Raw genomic sequence first — 17,299 nt, forward strand, 5'->3', positions numbered from 1 at the left:
TGGAGTCCTGTCTGCAAGAATCCCAAAATTATTTTAAGACGTTGTTGTACTTTCCATACCTTATTTCTCTGTACCCTCAGGTGTGTAGGGTATAGACATCTGTCTAAGGATATGACTATCTGGCTTTGCATAGGGCCTCACGAAGGCTTGGGTCGATTTTATTCAAATTTACATAGAGAAATTCAGTCATTAGACTTCAGTTTGCTAATTTGAGGAGAAATTGTTCAAAAACACTAACATCTTAGAGTAACATTCATGCCATGGAGTAGCCAAACACATTTGCTAATGTATACATTCGTACAGTCATGCATATATTTTGTATTCAGAGGTCCCTTAAGTAAGATCTTACACTTACGTCGAACAAAGTGAAAGTGTTAGTTGCTCAGTTCTGTCTGACTCTTTGCCACCTCATTGACTGTAGTCCACCCACGTTCTTCTGTTCATGGAATTCTCCAGGCAAGAATACTGGAGTGGGTAGCCATTCCCTTCTCCAGGGGATCTTCCCAACCCAGAAATCAAACCCTGGTCTCCCACACTGCAGGCAGATTCTTTACTATCTGAGCCACCAGGGAAACACCAAAGAAACAAAATTACTTCATTTAATCAGATCTCTCTGGCACAGAATGAAGATATTAATAAAATTGGGATCTGCATTTGTTTTTAGATCTAGTAAAGACATTTTAAAAGAATCTTCCCTTCCCAGAAAAAAAGAAAAAAAAGGTTTATACATGATGTAAGAATACTTGTAGAGGGGTTTAAATGAAGAATTTGAGATTTTTCTCTGCTTGTATACTGTGTGAATCTTTGTTTCCGGAGGAGTGTTCTTTCAACCTAAAAATGAAATGTTACAGAGAAACATTTCTATATGGAAAGATGCTCTCGTCAACCAATTTGTGAGCTCTTTTCCTAAGGACCGAGTTAGTAGAACACTCACGTTTTAGTAAGTGTTGTTGAAAATTTTTCTTCTTGCATTTTCACACTAGCTTTGGTAGTTCATATATTTGAAAAGCATGGATCACAGTAGAGTTTATCAGTTTGGTCATAGGATTAGATAATAATTGTCAATGAGAAAGGAAGAATGATTTTATATGGAAACTGGAAATGTGGGTAAGTTTTCTTGCAGATGTGGCTCTTCTTGAGTTTGTGGAGTTTTAGGGTCATTTGTTTGATAGAAAGTGAAAATATGTATATGAAGAAGGCACTGATTTATACCTGCCCTGTTTTGCTGGGGGCCCCACAGTAAGCTGAATTGTAACAACTTCATTATTGACAATGAGGATAATTTCATGCAGAAATCATTTGTATAAAATCCATTTGTAGGAGTTTCCCTCATGGTCCTGTGGTGGAGGAAGTTCCTTATGTGAGGTATGGCCAGAAAAAAAAAAAAAAAAAAGTCCGTTTGTAACTCTCAGTGTAGCAAAGCTAAGGGTGTGTTGTGAGTAATCTATTCTTAACATGCTTATAAGAGTAACAGGATTTACCTCTGAAGAAAAGTGAGTGAAAGTGCAAATTGCTCAGGTGTGTCTGACTCTTTGCAACCCCGTGAACTATACAGTCCATGGAATTCCTCCAGGCCAGAATACTGGAGTGGGTAGCCTTTCCCCTCTCCAGGGGATCGTCCCAACCCAGGGATCAAACCCAGGTCTCCCGCATTGCAGGCAGATTCTCTACCAGCTGAGCCACAAGGGAAGCCCAGAAGAAAAGAAGGGATAATTAGAAGGTGCGCAAGTATATGAAATACTTCTCTCTGAAGCTGGCAGTGCATTGTAATCCATTCCCACCAACACCAAAACAAGAAAAAGTGAAATATAGGGAAACTGGGGACTTTACATTAGAAAACCATCATCAGGGGTTCTTCCATCCATCCATTCATTCATTCACACATTCCTTAAATATTTACTGACTTTTCCTTATGTTTCAGTGACATTTTTAGGTCCTTGGAATAGAAGAGTGAATAAAGCAGTGTCTTCCTGGGACTTCCCTGGTGGTTCAGAGGTTAAGACTCTGCTGTTCCAGTGCAGGTGGCACAGGTTCTAATCCTGGTCAGGGAACTAAGACCCGCATCCTGCACAGCTAAATTGAAAAACAAAACAAAACAAAAGTATTTCCTTCCTGAAGCTTTCATTCTATGGTACATGGACCAGCCCATGTACCAAAGACTGTTTTTGCCTCACAGTCTTTGTATTTGCTGTTTTCTCTGCTTGGCAGGGGCTTCCCAAGTGGTGCTAAAGAACCCATCTGCCAGTGCAGGAGACATGAGACATGGATTTGATCCCTGGGTTGAGGAGATCCCCTGGAGAAGGACATGGCAACTCACTTCAGTATTCTTGCCTGGAGAATCCCATGGACAGAAGAGCCTGGCAGGCTACAGTCCAAGGGTCACAAGGAGTTGGACACAACTGAAGCGACTTAGCATGCATGCATGGTGCTTTGGCAGACTCTTCTCCAGATCTGCTCAAGGGTGGATGGAATATTTAAACAGATACAGACAGACAAATATGTCAGTGTATACAGGACTCAGAAGCCTATGACCTGTAAGTTAAGTTACATTTATGTTCTCTGTGTGCACTTGTGAATATTAAATAAGAGAAACATTATCTGTAATTTTTATTTTATTATCATCATTGCCAGTTAAATATCTCCATAATCTTTCCAGAGGTTTCTGAGACTCAATTCCTTAGGATTTTGACCAAACTACCAAACAAGCTCCTCTCCAGGGATTCTAAATTACCAAATGTGTTTCCAACAAGCTGAAACATTATTTCCTTCTGGAGCTTGAGCTCTGCTGTGCTGCCTGGTGCAAATAACCCTGGCTTAATGGCATGGTTTTTTATCATGGATGCTGACTGAAAAATAATTTAGAGATGTTTCTGATTGGAAACAAATTTGGACCCATCGGTGTGTTACATTCACAATGTTCCCCCTGCAAAGTGTTTAAACTTTTATTGTTATGTTTATCACATTGTATTATAGTAACGGGTAGGGCGACCACACTTCCTAGTTGATGCATGTTGTCTTGAAGTACCATCTGGTTTAGCATTTTAGCACTCTCAGAAGTATCCTGGTGTGGACAATAAAGTCTATAGACCCCCAGGTTATGAGGCAGGTGCCTGGCTGGAGAGGCTGAGGAGCACTGGGGTGGTCCTCAGCCATGGGTGGGTCTGTTGGAGAAATTGGCAAGGCTGGTGACCCAGGGATGTCTGGCCGATTTGCACATAGAGCAGGGCTTTGAGGGGAAAATGAAACTCTGGAGGCTAAAGGCAGTCAGTGGAGGAGAGTCAAGAGGGCCTCAGAGATTGTGCTATAAGCCGTGTGAGGAGTTTGCCTTCCCATTTCTGCTAAGAACACACCATATCCTAAGACGAAGAGACTGCAGAGAAGAGCATCATTTTGGCTCTTTAAGAGCTTAGTTACACGTGGATCAGGAACAGCATCCTGGTGAAGGAAGTGGGGCAATAAGACATAACCCAAAGATCCTTTGAACCTCAGCATGCCATGAAGGCAACTCAACTTGAGTTTCCAAGGACTCAGAAATAGTCAGGTTGGGTGTTTTGGGTGTGGGGATGGGAGTAGTGGATTTGCATGGTTCTTAATCATCAGTGCAAGTTTTGGTTTATTATCATTTTTAGCTTTGAGTATTCCAACTATAGGGTCAATTGGAATTTCTCCATTTATTAAAAAAAAAAAAGGCTATTTGATAAATAGAGCCCTTGGGTTTCGCTGGTGGTTCAGATGGTAAAGAATCTGCCTGCAAAAAGGGAGACCTAGCCTCTATCCCTAGGTTGGAAAGATCCCCTGGAGGAGGGCATGGCAACCCACTCCAGCATTCTTGCCTGGGAAATCCCATGGACAGAGGAGCCTGGTGGGCTACAGGCCATGAGCTACAGTACATTCACATCCTGGCAAAGACGTGGATGGTCAAAAGGAAACACTTTTCTGAACAGATCTACCTCAGTTATTTAGTTTTTAAATTGGGTTGTGAAAGGTTCTTTCAAATGTAACAGGGTGCTTTTTTCCCTCTCTATCCAAGGCATATTATTAAAATACTTTGAGATTTTTGGATATTTGAGAACACTCATCAATGTCAACTTGCTCATTTAACCCCCACGTACTGTGCAAAATGATCTTGACAACCTTAACATATGTATCTCTTCTTTTTCTTCTATCATATTTGTGCAGAGGACTCTCTCAAAATGTAATCTTAGCTTTTATCTCCAATCCTTGCATTAGATTACCTTTCAAACTAACTGCTGAATTCTTTCGCATAATTGTCCTCTCTGTACTTAAGGAAACGGCAACCCACTCCAGTATTCTTGCCTGGGAAATCCCACGGAGAGAGAAGTCTGGTGGGCTACAGTCCATGGGGTTGCAAAGGGTCAGACACAACTGAGTGGCTAACATATACACACACACAGAGAAATCCTCTCTCTCTCCTCGCTGCCTACTTCCAACCCAAATAAACCTGTTGATCACTTGGGTTTTCTCTGTTTATAGCAGCAACACCTTCTTCAGATCATGCAGAATCATTTTTAACTCCTTCATCTTAAAGGCCAATGTTCAGTCTTGTGCCAGGAGGATTTATTTCTGAAATATCTCTCAAATCTTTCCTCTATCATTTCCATTCCGATAGCCATGCTGAAGTTCAGATTTGCACCAAATTTCACTGCCAGAATTCCAGAAGCATTTTCACTAGTTTCCTTATAAAACATTCTAGTGTGTTTTTGTTTAACATTTTAGATTGGCTTTAAAAAGAGCTTCCTAAATCATAGATCAGAAATGACATCTGTGTTCATAATATCTCCAATTGCTTACAAAAAGTCCCAACTCTCCCTTGTAGCATTCTGTTTGTCCAATCTGTATTTTCCAGGCTTTTCTTCCACTAAATCACTCCTGAGAGCTTGCCCTCTAATTCCAGCAAATTGTTCACTGTTCCATGACCTCAGACATTTGTATGTTTCCAAGCTTTTGGTCAAGCTATTGCCCCATCCAGCAGTATACCTGCTGATATCACATTCCTTCCTTAATACTTGGCTGTGCATTTAGCCGCTCAGTCATGTCTGACTCTTGCAACCCCATAGACTATAGCCTGTGAGGCTCCTCTGTCCCTGGGATTCTCCAGGCAAGAATACTAGAGTGGGTTGCCATTTCCTTCTCCTGGGGATCTTCCCGACCCAGGAAACGAACCCGGGTCTCCTGCATTGCAGGCAAATTCTTTACTGACTGAGCTATGAGGTAAGCCAGTACTAATTGCTCACTCTTCTCTGTATAAAATCATAGGGCCTTTTCTATAGTGTTTTTATTAACTAACTCCATAACAAACTTGTTACTTTTTTCCCCATATTTAAAAAATTTTTATTTTATTGTTGGAGAATTATTACTGTATGATGTTGTTACTTTCTCTGTAAAACAACTTGAATCAGGTGTAAGTATACACATATCCGCTCCTTCTTGAGCCTCCCTCATACCCCCACCATCTCACCCCTCTAGGTCATCACAGAGCACCAAACTGAGCTTCCTGTGCAGCACGTCCCCACTAGCTATCTACTTCACGCATAGTAGCGTGTCTATTCGATCCTAATCTCCCAGTCCGTCTCACCCTACCCTTCCCTCCCTGTGCCTGCGTCTGTTCTCTGGGTCTCTGTTGCTACCCTGCAGATAAGGTCACCTGAACCCTTTTGCTAGTGCCCACGTATATGCAATAACATTTGTTTCTTCTCTTCCTGACTTACTTCACACTGGGTGACAGACTCTAGGTTCATCCACATCACTACAAATGACCCAGTTTGTTCCTTTTTAGGGCCGAGTGATACTCCATTGTATATATATACATCTTCTTTATCCATTTGTCTATTGATGGGCATTTATGTTGCTTCCATTGTCCTGGCTATGGTAAATGGTGCTGCTATGAACGCTGGGGTGCATGTGTTTTTCTGAATTATGATTTTCTCAGGGTATATGCTCAGGAGTGGGATTGCTGGGTCATATGGTTGTTTTGTCTTTTTAAGGGGGGCTTTTTAAAAAAAAAAAAAGAAGAAAGCTTTTTTCAACACATCTTCCAAAGCTTTTTATGGTTAGTAATATACCAAATGTATTCGGGGTCTGTCTCTCCTGATCCCGATAAATGGTCACATGAACCTCCAAAACTCACATAACATCTCCAGACCCCTGCAAAGTTGCAATGGTAGATATAAAGTATTGTAGAATTGTATGTGATTATGGTCGTCTTCCTCCCAGCAAAGCTCTCAATGGCAGGGCATAGTTTGTTTTTGTTTTTGTTTTTGCTTTCTTTTGCAGCACCTCGTTAAATCCTTCCTTGCACAAAATGAGCCATATTTAAATGCTTACTTAAATATTTAAATGAAAATTTCACTGTCATGTAAAATGTACTGCTGTAAACTCATGTCATATTATACATACTGGGGAGCTATAGTGATCCTGAATATGTGAGAAATGAAATTCTCCTTGAACAGAAAAACAAAAAAATGCATCAGAATAACTTTAGAAGAGCAAACCATGCCCAAGTGATTAGCTATAGTAAAGTTTTAAATAACTTGATGTAATAATCATGAAAGTATTAGAAACATTCTGAGTCAATAAAAAGAGAAACTACTGAGAAGGGAAAATTATTGTTCCACTTAGCATAACGGAAAGAGAAACAAGCAGCTAATACTGGTAATATCTGGTAGAAAGTGACTTCAGTTAACAAAACTTATTTATGTATTAATATTTATGGGATGTCCCTGGTGGTCCAGTGGCTAAGATCCCATGCTCCCAAATAAGGGGCCTGGGTTCGATCCCTGGTCAGAGAACTAAGATCACACATACTGCTTTTTACTGTTCTCTTAGTAAGAGCAGCAGCCTTGATCAACTGCTCAAGGCATTTCCACTTCTCTGTACTTTCCTCAGCTTTCCTACTGTGGGAATGAAGCCGACAGTCACTGGAAGCCTGGCTCTGGCTGAGAAAATTTTCCCTCAAATTGTCTACAGGCACACAGTTCAGAACAGATCACCATCTTGATATTGTGAATAGGAAAGCACTCTATGCTAATTTTTTGCTTTGATTAATAATTGGCAAGTAGACATTATGTTATTTCTAAAGAAGAGAGTCCAACATTAGTATTGTTTCCTTATGTGATTAATTAAACAACAAAGCAAAAATACATATTGCATTTACCCCGTAGTAACTAGCCACATTCAGCAACTTTGTTTTGGCTAGTCATATCATTGACTATTTAAAAATAAAAGTACTCAAGTAAAAGAGGAGTGTACTATGTCAGATCATAAATTTATAGCTTATTATAAAAACTTGATGCTAAAATTTGGTCATGCTAATGGTTAAAAACACCATTTTCAAAAGTGAAAAATCATTTCACTTTTTTTTTTTTAAAGCTCCAACTTAATTCTTTAAGTTAAAAACAAAAACAAAAACAAAAAGTGATCCAAGATCGTAGGATACCTTGTTTCTTGAAATTTTTAAATGATTTAGGGAAAAGAGATATATTAGTAAAGATTTTGTCTTTAAATAGTTTCCTTTGGAAAACATCAACACTTAAATATTTAAAAAGCGATTAACCACTTGCAAGAGACTGAAAATATCCCAGGTATGTGTGTTCCTAAAACATACATTTTCCAATTGAGACTTTTAAACTGTCAATGCCCGAGAGACGATGCCATTGATGTGTGCCTGGCACTAGTTCTGCCAGTTAATTTTTTCCCCAGAGAGTGGTTTTGGGCGACAGAGTGGCGTCCTGGCTTCCCAGGTTGTTGCATTGACAAACTGCAGTGGGGTAAAGTCAAGAAGCCTGACAAAATCTCATTAATCATTTTAAATTAAATCCAACCCTCCTGTCCAACCAGGCCAAGAAGAAAGTAATTTTTTTTTTTTTAACAAATGAAAATTTCCTCCGTAAAGATTTGGTATCTTTCTCTTGTTGGTCTTTAATTTGATGAGACAAAAATAAAACAAAACAATCCACTTTTCTAAGGTTGAAAACAAAACATTTATCCAGATATGATTTAACAGATCAACCAAGTGTCTTTTAAAAATAAAACAAGCTTTGAATAAAAATGCATGGAAACATTATGAAGGGAAACTCTGCTAGCTAACTTAGGAACACTCTATCATTTTCTGAATACTTCAAAGAATTTATTTTGTTCTGTCTAAAATACATGACCCTTAAGAACATTTGAAAGAAGAAATTTTAAAAATTTCATTATCCATACTATTTTGGTATATTGTGTGCCAATCTGTTCTTTCCAGTCATAGGCTTTTGCTTTGTATTACATAGTAATTATAATGAGTGTGTAGATATGTAATTCAATATCCTCTTAAATATTTACCATAATTTACAACTGCTAACACATTATTAACATCATGACATCATAGTCATGAGGATGTGTTCTGGTCTAGCTGACCAGTCCTTAGTTTCTGGTGTCAAGTATAAACTCAAATATTTATTATTTGTTAGAACAGCCCCAAGTTTGGGGCATTCCAATTGTTTCTTTTTCTTTTTTATTAAAACAGTGATGTGACAAAGACTGTACCTAATGCCCTTCCTCTATTTTGGATTATTTCCTTAGGATGGTTTCCTAAAGTAGACATATTTGCTTACAATGCTTGGAAAGAAACCATAGTCAGTTAGTTACATTATTAATAGTAATATTTAAGAAAATGTTCACTAGAAAAATATATAGGTTGAATCTGCATTATTTTGAGTTAACTCTAATACATCCTAATTTGGAAAATGGGTACACCTGAAAGGTCTGGATGTATTTTTTTGAAATGCAAATAGTAAAGCCATCTTTCTGTATACTTAGATAGAAACTAAACCAGGGCTAGAATAATACTATTTTGGGTTGAGAAACTGCTTCCAGGTCAAGGTCTATGTTAGGTATTGAGGGAGATCTAAGAATACAATTCCCACCTGTAAGAATTTAGAAAGCTGCCCTGGAGGCAAAAGAGTCTGAGGGGACTTTGAAGGGCAAATAACATCTCAACAGGTAAACAGGGATTACAAGCTTTCCAGAGAGAAAGTAGAACAGATGAGATTAGAGAGTATTAGTTTGGACAGAATACTGTTAGAAAAAAGCCCTGTTGATGATAAATTTGGAGGCTGTAAAAGTTTTCAAGCATATTCTCCCTTTGTTTGTCTTAATATAACTTGTACTGTATATTAAAGTATAAGTGGTGATGGTGTATAGGAAGGAGGCACTAGCAGCACATAGTTGGTATGGTGTATTCTGGGCTTGAAACAGCAGAGCCCCTTCTGGGAAGGAAAGTGTAGACAGGTCTGAGTTGCAGAGGACCGTAAGCATTCTTATAGGTTTCAGCAGAGTTCAGATTATACACAGAACAAGGAGGTATTTGGCCAGAGACAATATAAAAGGCATTAGCACTACCATCATTTCTAGCCTCAAACAACTCAGCCCGAAGTGGAGAAGGTATACTCAAAAAAGGCCTGAGGATAAATGGAAAAACAGATCCACTTGGGCTGCAACACATGCAAAGCTCAGCAATCCCTAGCTCTTGGGATTCCGTTATCCCCTGGTCCTTCTACAGTTTTTACAAACCTTTGTTTTCAGACTTCATGCTTCACCTCGGATAGCATACTCCAAATTCTAATCACCCTCAAACTTATGTATCTAGTGTTATTCTTTAGCTTTAATGTTCTATTGATACTTTCAAATTCAAGACATCCCCAAATTAGAATCATTATCTTTTCCACTTCATTCCACTGGTTGCTTTTCCTACTAGTTACCTTTGATAATAGAATAAGCAGATCCTCATATTAGAAACTTTTCTTCCAAATCACTAAATCCTATCAATTTTCAGTTGTGTGTTTTTAAAACTTTTTCTTCCTAAGTCCTCCACCACTTGCCTAGTTCAAGCCTTAGAATAGAATCCAATAGAATAGACAGACTAGCAGTAATCCTTGACCTTAGTAAGACTACAGTTTGATAAAGAAGTTGGACATGTAGAAAATTAACACCAGTGGTATATATGATATGATAGAGACAGTCTTTGATAGCTGTGACCAAGAAATTATATTTGAAGTGGATCTTAGATGATAGTATGGGGACCTTAGATACCAAAAAGAGTTAAGGATATCAGAAAGAGTAGCTTGTAAAAAGACAGATATGGGTTTGGTTTACATAGGTGAGGGATTTATAAAGACATTTATTAGAATTATTTTGTCATGGAATTCAAACTTATGTACGTGTGAAACATAATTAGATATTTGCTTTGGAATCTTAGAAATTGTGTGTGTGTGTGTATGTGTGTGTGTGTGCTATGTGCTCAGTCGTGCTAGACTCTTGTGATTCCATGGACTGTAACCCACCAGGCTCCTCTGTCCATGTGATTTTCCAGGCAAGAATACTGGAGTGGGTTGCCATTTCCTTCCCCAGGGATCAAACCCAAGTCTCCTGCATTGGCAGGTGCTACCTGCCAATCCTACCATTGCGCTACCTGGGAAAACCCTAGAAATTGTTTACTACCAGCCTAAAAGTCCCTTTGACTCTCAAAAGCTGTTTTGATTATCTTGTTTTTGAGAATTCTGTAGTCCATTGTTCAGTTGTAATAGTAGGCCAAGATCTGTAAGTCAGGATCCTACACTTCTTGCAAGGGGCTCCCCCTCCCCCAATTGACTCCCCCTAAACATAGCAGCTGTATCATGCCAAAGCTGATGCTTTTCATCTAGAGCCATTTCCAGGGCATTTGTGACTTACCATATAAATGCATTGTTCTTTATCACTCCAATGCTAAGTGTTTTAATGATTAAATAACTGTTAATTAAGATCCACTTCATACCTTTGCTCTCCATTAAGCAGTAGTTTTACAGGAGGAAATGGCAACCCACTCAGGTATTTTTGCCTGGAGAATCCCATGGACAGAGGAGCATGGTGGGCTACAGTCAATGGGGTCATAGAGTCGAACATGACTGAAGCGACTTAGCACCAAGCAGCAGTTTTCCTCTCATTACCCAATCTCATAACATCTGTGAAGGCAGAGTCCCTGTCCAGGTACCAAGAGTACTTGGCACAATATTAGCACATGGAAGGCCCTTGATAATATTTACTGAATGAATGAATAAAGACAGTTTACTATCATTCACGACATTCCCTTCCCAGCTGATTCTGAGCTGAAATCATCACAATTAGAAGAATAGTAAGGTCTGACTAATTATTTTGGATATAAGTTCTAATAGCATTTTGTTCTTATGTGTAGAAACCTTAGATTTTAATGTGTTTTGCTATGGTTTCAAGGACTTCAGACTTAAATAAGGCAGAAATTTTAAAAATGAAGTCAGGTGATGAATTTATGTTTTAAAAATAAGTGCCCACTTTGCATAGAGACAAATATACTCTTCAAAGTTTGGAAAGAGAAGCTGGTACGGTTTCTATCCAGGTTAGATGCAACTTTTATGAAGACAGTCATAATTTCTTATCAAATAAATCTCAGAACTCAGTTTGAGAGAAAAAGGAAAGGCTTTAGTCAAAATCTTTACAATAAAATAATTATGATTATAAATTTTTAGTTAAATATGTACATATTACATGGTATTTTAAAAAAGAATGGAAATGAATAAAGTTTTCAGGCAAAATCTAATGCACAAATATACCATCTGTTTTAGAATATAACGTCAGTTTAACATTCTTAACAGCTGTGTCAGACAATGGCTCTGCTTTGTGCAAAACATGATAAGCAAAATTAAGAAAAATTCTGCAAAATTCTTTAGTTCCCCAAAGAAGTCACTAAAAAAGAAAAGAGTAAAAGAAAAAAAGTTGTACACTCAAGCTTGATTGTATACAGAGGCTAGAATGACCAGCACTAATGTCACTCCCATATCTGCTAAATAGGTCCTTGGGTAGCTTTAGTTTGCAGTTAAAAGCTGAAGTCCCAGCAACTGTGCTTTTATGCAGCCACATGGCCAATAAGGTAGATGTTGTCATAAAGGTGCCCCACGAAATCTTCACTAATGTTTTGAGCAGCACGCCGGGTATTTCGAATAAATTCTCTTTTTGACATTTTATTCTTCACATGAGGGCTAGTGAGGTCAATGGAAAGTAGAATCAAAGAGTAGCACAGTACATAGACAGCATCTGGAAGGAAAAAGAAACACCTCCAATTATTAGCTGGTTATTAAACAGTGCTCCCAAAGGAATAGTGTTCATAATTCCAAAAGATTTAGATTAAAATTAAAGAGAACTGCCTGGGCCTTTTCCAATTTGGTGATGAAAGTCTTGTGTCCTAGAAACCTTGTCTTCTGGGCAAACAGGGATGTCAATTATCCAAACACCAATTCATTGAGCATATTCTTCAAATTATTTAGGAATTTTTAGTGAAAACTCATTCTAAATTTAAAAATTTCAGAATTGGTTTTATTTCCCTCTTGCTTTCAAATGTGATATTCCCATTCAACTACCCATAAAATATATTTGTACTCTCAGTATACCCTATTAAAACAAAGTAAGATATTTATTTACATATGCTTTTACAGAAACCTAATTTAATTTGGAAGCATTTTACACAACAAGAAAATGTATTAACTTGGTATTAGAAAATAAAATGTAAACATCTCATAAATTATTATTATTCTTATTTAAGATATGTATAAAAGGTCTAAAAAAATTCTATGGAATTTACATATTAATCTCAAAAGTAAATCTTTAGATTGCTAAACATGAGCCCATGCAGCAAAAAATTTTCTTCTCTATATATTTTCAGGGCAATAGTTGAAGCTTATTGTTATCCTCATGATTCTTGCTACAACTGCTTACTACTACTACTATGGTGTTTATTTTTTCAGAATCTTGCAGTCTTAATAAAGACCGTCTTGCACAAGCATGTTCAACAAATTTCGTATGCTAGGAAAAGGTTTGGCAATCTCTGTAATAAGATAAGAACAACATTCTTGATAGGAAGAAAGAAATAAAGCTGCATCACATGAAAAAATATATAGGTGACTCAGCCTACATCATGCACATATACACATACACACAGAGTGAAAACTAGTTATATCAAAATTACACTTTAGTAGAAAAATTCTAGGTGTTACCTATGTAATATGTGTATTATTAAAAGCTTTAAAAATAAATTCTCAAGATTTTGATTAGACTAGCAAAAAAATTTCCAATGCTTAAGTAAGAATTTACATACTTAAGTGTAACTTTCCTCCTAAAACAGTATATTTACTACATGTAAATAATAGCTTTGACAAACTAGTCACTGCTAGAAGCAATGAAACAACTATTTGTAATTATGGGAAGTATTTTTCCCCAGAGTGAGGAAAATGTCTCATTTACTACTATTTTTACCCAGAGATGGGAATGGGAGAAGGAAGGAATTCACTATATATATTCTTACCAGGACTAAGGCCAAGTTCTCTCATTAAATCAGGGTTACAAGCACAGAATCTATGTGAGAACTTTGTTATAAGTGTTTCAAGATACTCCCCGCGCTCTTCAGGGGCATGGATGTGACGAAAAAATTCTCTCAGTGCATTGGGTAAGAATTGATTTCTAAAGTTATGCAGTGTTACAAGGTCATCCAAGACATCTCTCCTAGTAGAAAAAAGGAAAAGGTACAGCTTTAGTTAACTTTTCTCTATTAAAAAAAGATGGGAAACATCATAGATTATTTACTTTTTGGATAAAAATACTTTACTATTTATTACCAGTCTTATAAAGCATATATGTCTTAAAAGTTAAAAAAATCAAAGTGTAATTATCAAGTTAAACAATTTAAAAAAATCTTTCAGGAATAGAACAAAAACAAGGTGAAACTAGAAATTTTAATTCTGAAATGAAAAGATGAATTTTTCAGAATTAAAAATGTAACTTCTTTTCAAGAATCTTCTTGGCTAAATTCATATGATCAACAGAATTCTTTACCTTTTTAATTCTGAAAATAAGGAGAATCTACACTTTCTGTACCAATCCACATTGCCAGAGGTAACAACTGCTGATGTGAAGCTTTTTAAAGTGTCTATCTATACCTTAAGAATCTGCTTTTGCATATTTCATATAGTATAATTTGAACAGCTTTTTGTGTTTTTATACATGGATCTAACTCATTCATTCTAATGGCTCCACAGTATCCCATCCTAAGGACATAATTCTAATGAAATACATTTAGGTTGTTTACAATTTGTGTACATATGTGCATATATACTATTATCAATGGCATTCCAATAATCATGCTTTGGGGTTCCCTGCTGGCTCAGATGATAAAGAATCTGCCTGCAATGCAGGAGACCTGGGTTCAATCCCTGGATTGGGAAGATTCTTGCCTGGAGAATCCCCATGGACAGAGGAGCCTGGTGGGCTACAGTTCATGGGGTCACAAAGATCAGACATGACTGACTAAGCACAGCACAATCATGCTTTGTTACATTATGCTTCAATCCTCATTAAACTCAACAATGATTATATGATCATAATCTTAATTTCTACCAGGTGCTTATGGCAGAGACAGGCAAACTATGGCTAGTGGGCCAAATACTACAGAGGCCCATGGGCTGTTCTTTAAATAAAGCTTTATTAGAACACAGCTTTTCTCATTTGTTTACTTATTGTCCATGTCTGCTTTGATGACACAATGGCATAGTTATAAGTGGCTGCAACAGAGATCATATGTCCTTCAAAGTCTAAAATATTTACAGAAAAATCAGGTTTTTCCAAAAAAAACACAAAAAACAAAACCCTGCCAATCCATCGGTACCCAGCATTTCAGGACAAAAAGAGTTAATGATACCATCTTTATGTAAGAAATTTTTTTCAGTGACCAATATGCTGAATTGTGCACCCCTCATGGCTAGGGATTATGTTTTAATCAACTGCATACTGCAAATTCTAGCAAAGTTCCTGGCATAAAATAAATACAAATTGTTGGAAAATCCTGAGAAATTAAACAAAAATGAGAATCATAATGAAAAGGTAAACCTATTTTTGCAACATTCTTTAGATTACTATGAAATCTATAATTTTAAAAATCATAGCTTATGGTGATATCATATCAAAATATTACCACAATATTTTTATGTCCTTGATACCCAGAATTCAAGAGTACAAATGAGTAACTATCAAGTCAGGACAGCACATCAGACACTGTCTCTGGAAAGCACACTATTAAATCATACTTTTCGAATTTTCAAACTTTTACATGACACTTTTCATGTACTGTATCACAAATATATACCTCTTATACCTCTAGGATTTGTGTTTATGAGTACAATTTGTCTATTTGATTTTTGCATGGGCAATTTCAAAATTCAGAACTTTTAGCTACCAAACACTTAGATCTTAGGGCTAGTTATTAAGGAAAAAAGGCTTCGACTTTCTCAAAAATATTTGGTTTTGTGATCTTTGCTATCACAAAGATGTTGGACTTCCTGGGCTTTTTTTTAATGTTTACAACAGTAAACAGTAAACTCACAGGCAAGTTCAAGTCCGCAAGAGTAATGATTTGCAAGGCACAGGAATCTTTTCCCTGTCTTCACTCAATTTTACAACTAGATGACTGTGATTTTTAAAGTAAAACTTAACTAATTAAAAGCATTCCTCAACTCTTTTCCCATGAAAAATTAAATTTATTTTTTTACCTTTCATCAAGATAAATTCTCAGTTTTTTCCAATTTAGTGTCCTTGTACAGAAGATAAACTTTGCTATTTCCTTTGGTGAATCATCAAGGATGCCCTTGGACATAAAGTAGTTCACTCCCTAAGACAGAAAGACAAGTCTACATAAATAAAATCAGTCTTCATTTATAAATTTAACAATTAGGCAATAGCAAAACAATAGCTATAGAGTCTTTCCAGCATCGACAGACTGTTCATAGCTTTTGCATGCAAAATACAAGCTAGAACTTGAACTGACACTATTATTTATGGTTGATAGTTTACATGCAATGAAAAGTAGGAAATTCAAAGTTAAGACTTCTAAAGAAGGTCTGATTCAATTTTCTGACTCATGTCAATTAAAAAAAAGTATCCAGAAATATCACCTAAACTGGGTTATGGGTAGGGGTAATGAATAACTATTACACAGATTTTAAAAATAAGCCTTGTAATGAAAACTTCAATTGTCTAATGGAAAACATGAAAGTTCAGATATACATTCTAACACACTTTTCAAGGAAACAGATTCTTGAGAAAAAAGGATTCTCCAAGTTACAGACTAGCATTTTTTGGGGGTGGGGTGGGGAAGAATAATGAAGTTATTTAACTTAAAGTAAAATGGGTAGAATTCTAGACTAGTTTATGGGTTGTATATAGTTTGGCTTTAAGTATTGTTACGTTCTGTAAGAATTTGGCTCCAATACACACTGAGGCAAAACAATTTCAATGTTTTTCATAGGGTTTATCTTTGAATTTCCTTTTCTCTGCATGCCAAATCTTCCAGAGAAGCATTATCCATAAGGTTGTGCCCTACTTTAGATTTAAACCAACAACAACAAAACAGCAACAACAAAAAAATCAAACACTGAAACCAATGTTTTCTCATGTATATGAAGGTCACATTCAAATAAATGTCTCATGTGGATTTGAATGTGCAGTTATTGAAATAAAAGGCAGGTGTGTTTATTTCAACTTACAGTTATCCAGATACATGCATTCCCATGAATGTTCATGTCTGGATAATAGCACAATGTGTGCAGTTAATTGGTAGAGAAAATGACATATTATGTACACGTAACATACTGTTTTCACACATAAATTCCTTCAGCATTTCTTCCCTTTACAAACAATGACACAGTACTCAGAAACACTGCATACATTAGGAACTCAAAGAGTTGGAAGAATTTTTATAAAAACTCCCATAAAAATTTTATATTACATTTTTAGAGCAATTTGGTACCATGAGGTTACGCTTTTGAAAGGTTATAATTATCTATAGAATGTAATTCAAAAAGATAAGATTTTTATACAAAATTAATTTTATGAGCCATCAAGATAATAGGATATTAGCAATGTTATCAAATTTTCATGAGAATTTTAAAAGTGTAAAAGCAATCCTAAAAGCATTGATTTTAAAAAGCACTGACTTTAAAAAGAATGAAGTGTGAGAACATGTGACTCTGTCAACTCAGTGGGAAGCCATCTTTCAGACTGCACTGTACCCGGATAGGAGGCTAGAGCATGTAATATGGTCAAGGTGGAAAGGAAAGCCAAGGAACTTGTTTGCAGTAAGGCTCTCAGCAATAGCCTGAGGGGGTAGGAACCAGGGAAATAGGAATGAGTTTTCCATCCTTCCCTCCATTAGTTTGAACAATCGAGAGTTGACTGTATATTTAATTAA

The 17,299-nt window shown here is 36.6% G+C and overlaps 1 protein-coding gene across 1 annotated transcript in view; it reads right to left on the minus strand.

The window, feature by feature from the left end:
* Positions 1 to 11,570: 11,570 nt before the first annotated feature.
* Positions 11,571 to 17,299, minus strand: part of FBXO8 (F-box protein 8) — a 37,576-nt gene continuing 31,847 nt past the window's right edge. Inside the window, exons 4-6 of the mRNA XM_068973827.1 lie at positions 15,603 to 15,721; positions 13,367 to 13,563; positions 11,571 to 12,102 (exon numbers count right to left, since the gene is read on the minus strand). Coding sequence (XP_068829928.1) covers positions 11,915 to 12,102; positions 13,367 to 13,563; positions 15,603 to 15,721 — 504 coding nt within the window. The 3' untranslated portion in view covers positions 11,571 to 11,914. The remainder of the gene's footprint in view (positions 12,103 to 13,366; positions 13,564 to 15,602; positions 15,722 to 17,299) is intronic.

Source organism: Capricornis sumatraensis, chromosome 6 (assembly GCF_032405125.1).
Source record: "Capricornis sumatraensis isolate serow.1 chromosome 6, serow.2, whole genome shotgun sequence".
Lineage (NCBI taxonomy): Eukaryota > Metazoa > Chordata > Mammalia > Artiodactyla > Bovidae > Capricornis > Capricornis sumatraensis.